This window comes from Microtus ochrogaster, unplaced genomic scaffold (assembly GCF_000317375.1).
Source record: "Microtus ochrogaster isolate Prairie Vole_2 unplaced genomic scaffold, MicOch1.0 UNK1, whole genome shotgun sequence".
NCBI lineage: Eukaryota > Metazoa > Chordata > Mammalia > Rodentia > Cricetidae > Microtus > Microtus ochrogaster.
The window spans coordinates 40,135,044-40,139,747 of record NW_004949099.1 but is presented as its reverse complement, the minus strand read 5'-3'; the positions used below and the strand labels follow the sequence as shown (position 1 = coordinate 40,139,747).

The 4,704-nt window shown below is 48.5% G+C and overlaps 1 protein-coding gene across 1 annotated transcript in view; it reads left to right on the top strand.

Annotated features, from left to right (window-relative positions):
• The first annotated feature begins 3,306 nt into the window (after positions 1–3,306).
• Tigar (TP53 induced glycolysis regulatory phosphatase) overlaps positions 3,307–4,704 on the top strand; it is a 20,214-nt gene continuing 18,816 nt past the window's right edge. Inside the window, exon 1 of the mRNA XM_005365273.1 lies at positions 3,307–3,437. Coding sequence (XP_005365330.1) covers positions 3,406–3,437 — 32 coding nt within the window. The 5' untranslated portion in view covers positions 3,307–3,405. The remainder of the gene's footprint in view (positions 3,438–4,704) is intronic.

Genomic DNA, 4,704 nt, shown 5'->3' with positions numbered 1-4,704 from the left:
GCCCTAGCGGTGGTGGCTGGCCATGTGGTGGCAGGCAGCAGGCTCTGGGAGCAGCCAGTCCCAGGCAGAGACGGCTGCTGGTCTAGGTCTCCGGGCAGTGGCTGGTCCCAGGCAGGGAGACACATGGCGGGCGGGCAGGAGACAGAGACATGGATAGACATGACTTGCAAAGTGAGGCTGAATATTTATTCAGGGGGTTATGAAGGGGGAAGGGAGAAGGGGGTCAGAGAGAGAGAGAGAAAAGGAGAAAGAGACAGAGAAGGGGGGAAGCAGAGAAGTGGTGAGAGAGGCAGAAGTGAAGCTGCCTCTCCAAGAGGAAGATGGAAAAGAGAGGGAGCTCAGGCTGGAAGCTGAAGATCAGCCTGCCTCAGCAGATGGGGGAGGGAGTGGGCATGGCTTGTCTCTTAAAGAGACAGAAAACCATAACAACTGTAATATACAGAGTGAGTTCCAGGAGAGCCAGAGCTACACAGAGAAACCCTGTTTCAAAAAAAAAAAAAAAAAAAAAAAAAAACAAAAAAAAAAACTATAAACAAACTTGTTGGGAAAAAGAAAGGATTAAAATCACTAGCTAGCTCTCGGGACCCAAAAATGGTGAAGTATTACAAACATACTGGATCTTTCCCTCACAGGATCTGCTAGAGTTAGTTCCCTGCAGTTCAGCCTGGCACTTAAAGGCCTCAGGGTGATCCACAGGGAATGAAGACTGAGGGCCTGAATTTATCCCGTGCCAACTGTTAGGTTGGGAGCATAGGTCCCAGCACCCAGGCCTGGTCTGGACTTCAAATCCCAGCAGGCCAGGTCCTGACCCCAGGGGTCAGGACCACTTTCCCAGGGTACTTAAAGTGATCCCCCAAAAGAAGAACACATGGTCTCCCTTTCTTCCTCCCAGGGGTCACATCCTATGGCTTCCTGGTTTCCCCCTGGGGCCATCCGAGAGCACAGATCTCCCATTAAACCTGGATATTTCTTAATTTGGTTTGTTTTGATTTGGCTTGGTTGGGAATTTTTGTGTTGTCAGAGAGCTCGCTTAGGAAATATTCCTAACACCAACTACCATTGTGCATTGTGAGCCTAAACAAACTGCCTTAGCTCCTTGGGAGCTTACATTTTTCATCCCTGTACCAAGGACTAGGAAGCCTACCTGTCCCGTCTTCCGCCCAAGTGCCACAAGATCAAAGGCAATGATGCATGGGGTGCAGTTTTGAATCAGTCTCTATCTAAAATATAATTGGAGAATCACCCCAATACATGGTCTGTCAAACGTAAGGATTTACTAAGAATGCAAAAAGACAACACAATCCAACATTAACAATGGCCTGTGTCATACTATAGTTAACCAGCTTGCCTAGCAAGAATAAATAGATTATTACTATTATTTATTTATTATTTGTCTCAGTTAGGGTTTCTATTACAGTGATGAAACACCACGAAGAAAAAGCAAGTTGGGGGGGGAGGGTTTATTTGTCTTACACTTCCAAATCTTAGTCCATCATTGGAAGGAAGTCAGGATAGGAACTCAACAGGGCAGGAACCTGAAGGCAGGCACTGATGCAGAGGCTATGGGGGGGGGTGCTGCTTACTGGCTTGTCATCATGGCTTGCTTAGCCCATGGAGGCACCACCCTTATAATAGGTCAGGTCTTCCCTCATCAGTCACTAACTAAGAAAATGCCATAGAGCCGGATTTTATGGAGGCATTTTCTCAATTGACATCCCCTCCTTTCAGATAACAATAGCTTGTGTCAAGTTGACACAAAACTAGTCTTTACATTATTATTATTACTATTATTACTTTGAGGCAGCTGTCCTGGAACTCCCTGTGTAGACCAGGCTGACCTCACACTCAGAAGATTCTCCTGCCTCTGCCTCCTGAGTAATGGGGTTAAGGGTGTGTGCCACCACACTTAGCTAAAGAGACTCTGTGCCCTTCCCTTTGCCTATGAGATGGTTGAAACGAGATCCCAAGAAATTATCTCCACAGGAATCTCCTGCTGGAGGAGGAAAAAGTCTTGAAGGCAGTCAGAAGAGGACCTTTCTCTGAGAGGAAAAAACTGAGTCGCGGGCAACTGAGACAATCCTCTGGGGGTGACTGGTCTCGGCTGGATGGCTTGGTTGTGCTTACTTTTTAACTTCCATTTAGAGGGAAATTTTAGGATCCCACAGATGGTCTGAGGTGGGGAAGTGGCTGTATAAAATAACTCCTTTTTCTGCCTTTTGCTATTTATTTGGCCCTTTCAGTTGGCATATGGAAGATAGGTGGCCAAAGTCTGTTTGGGGCGCAGACTGTAACCCTCAACTCCGGTCTCCCCTTTATTCCATTTTCCTATCATTTGGCTGAGGATTATAGGCTCAGTCTCAAGGTTTTGAAGACTTTCTTTTTAATTTTTATTTTATGTGTCTAGGTGTTTCGTTGCCTGTATGTATGTCTGTGCATAACACGAGCGGGAAGTCAGAAGGGGTCGCCGGATACCCTGGACTTGGAGTTGAGCATGCTTGATAGCCTCCATGCGGGTACTGAGAATGGGACCGCAATTCTCTAGACGAGCAATCCGTGCTCTCAACCCGCTGAGCCACTCTTGAAGGCTTTTATACAGAATCTGTGTAGCTGCAGCCGTTTGTAAGGGAAAGACTTTATTCCAGGTCACGGCAATAAAGGTCGCATTCTTTAACGTAGGGACTATTGTAAGGAGTGGTTGAATTCAACTCCTGTTACAACAGACATCAGTGGAGACTTCTGGAGGGCAAGATGGAAGTGACTCGATTATGAACGGGAGCAGCTTAAGGGATGAACTGGCTTGGTAAGATCGGGCTCCTCAAAGCAGAAGGCAAGAAAGAGGCCTGACTAAAGCTTTTGGTTAAGAAGTTGAGAGTGAAACCCGGTTTCCGGGCAGGTCTAGATCGACGTACCTAGCTTGACCTTACTTGCCAGGTAAAGGATAAAACTAACCCTCACAGGATGCAACTCCTGGTTCTGTACACCGGGAGAGAGTCACCGCCTTGGCACGCTATAATCCCTACACACCTCGCACGCCTTCCTCAAATCAGTTGTAGGAAAAAAAAAAATCAAAGCGGTCCTTATCTGCCCCTGGCGCAGGCGGCGGTCTAGAGCTGGCTGGACTCCCAGGGCGTTATCCTAGGGCGGGGCCCGCGCACCTGCCAGGCGCCAATCACAGGCCGGAGCGCAGGGGCGCAAGCGCCACTGGCCTGGGCGGGGTTTCTTTGGGCTCAATCTCCGCTCCTATTGGTAGCCTTGTGATGACGTTAAGGCAGCTTCGACCAATGGATATGGAGCCGGTCCGCAGGGCAGGCGGAAGTAGTGCCGGCAAGGTGGCTCCGCAGTGCCGGCGCAGAGCGATACGGGGAAACCGGGTTGTGGCTCCTGCGTCTTGGGGCCCCAGCCGAGATGCCGCGCTTCGCCTTGACCGTCATCCGCCAGTGAGTAATTGCAGTCGCCGGGAGCTTCGTGGCCTGGGTCTCTGCTGGTCCCTGTGTGCTCCAAGCCCAGGAGAGTGGTCTTCCATGTACTTTGCTTTGCGTCCTCTCAGGTCTACTTCCCTTCCTTTTATGGCACACCACCCGGCGTGAGCATGGCAGGTCTTAAATGTCAGCAGCCTTCCGTTTTCACGGGGACACTGTGTGGAGAAGCACACGATCAAGATTCCCAGCCAGAGTGAGGACACGACCCCGTCTACCGACTTCTCAGCGTGACCTTTCTGCTCTCTAGTAGATCCAGAGTTTGCAGAATTGCTGGGCCGCGCCTCATCTTTCCGATGCTGCTTGCCTTCTCCCTCACCCCACCTCTGTTTCTCCTCTCATCGGGGTACTTTTGAAATTTACTAACCTTCATGGGTTACAGTTCTGAGAAAGAAGAGAAAGCCCCAGCTCTTCTCTGTCAACTGCATCACCCTGAACATTTTTTTTTTTTAAATCTTGACAAATTACATAGAACAGAGTCAGACCTTAGGTCACCTATCGCTTTCCTTCTCAGCACGTGTTTGCACTGTGAAGATGGGAGGCGCCTTCGGGGTGAATAGCAGGAGAGGTTTTTCAAGGCAAAGAGAAGTTGGTTGGTGTTGGGGCTCCAGCTAGGAGCAGCTTCATAGCCTAGGCATCTGAGGAGCAGACTTAATTTAATCTTTCTGACCTGTGTCTGGATAAGCAGATTGGTGACCGCAGTCTTTCTAATCTCACTGGGTTGACCACGAGAATTAAATGGAGAAGATGGAGCGTATGGCAGCAGAGAGGAAGATAGATATCTGGGAATTAATAACTTGTTCTTCTATAAGTAAAATTTAGCTAAAATGTAGCTGATTCTCACCTGTGTAGACCAGACTTATCAGAACTGCCTTCTGGGTGAGGTCTGCGTTTATCAAGGGGCTGAGTGACCCTTTTGCCTTCTTATGGCTCATCGAAGTGCTCACAGCATTTGAAGCTGGTCAAACGCCTTCCTCTTTTTCAATGATGCCTTCTCTGTCCAGTTCCTTCTTTATAGGAAACTTATCTCGGTCATCATGTGAAGTGGGCTTTCAGGATTCAGGCATTTCAATGACCAACTTAGAAATCTGCTTCCCTCCTCTCTTCTGCAGCATCCTCTGTGTTCTCTAGAAAGTTCTGGGAGGGTTCTTAACTTTCTTAAGGTTAAACAGCTTTATTGGGAGCACTGTAGGCATATGAGTCCCCATTGCCCTTTTTTTTTTTTTTT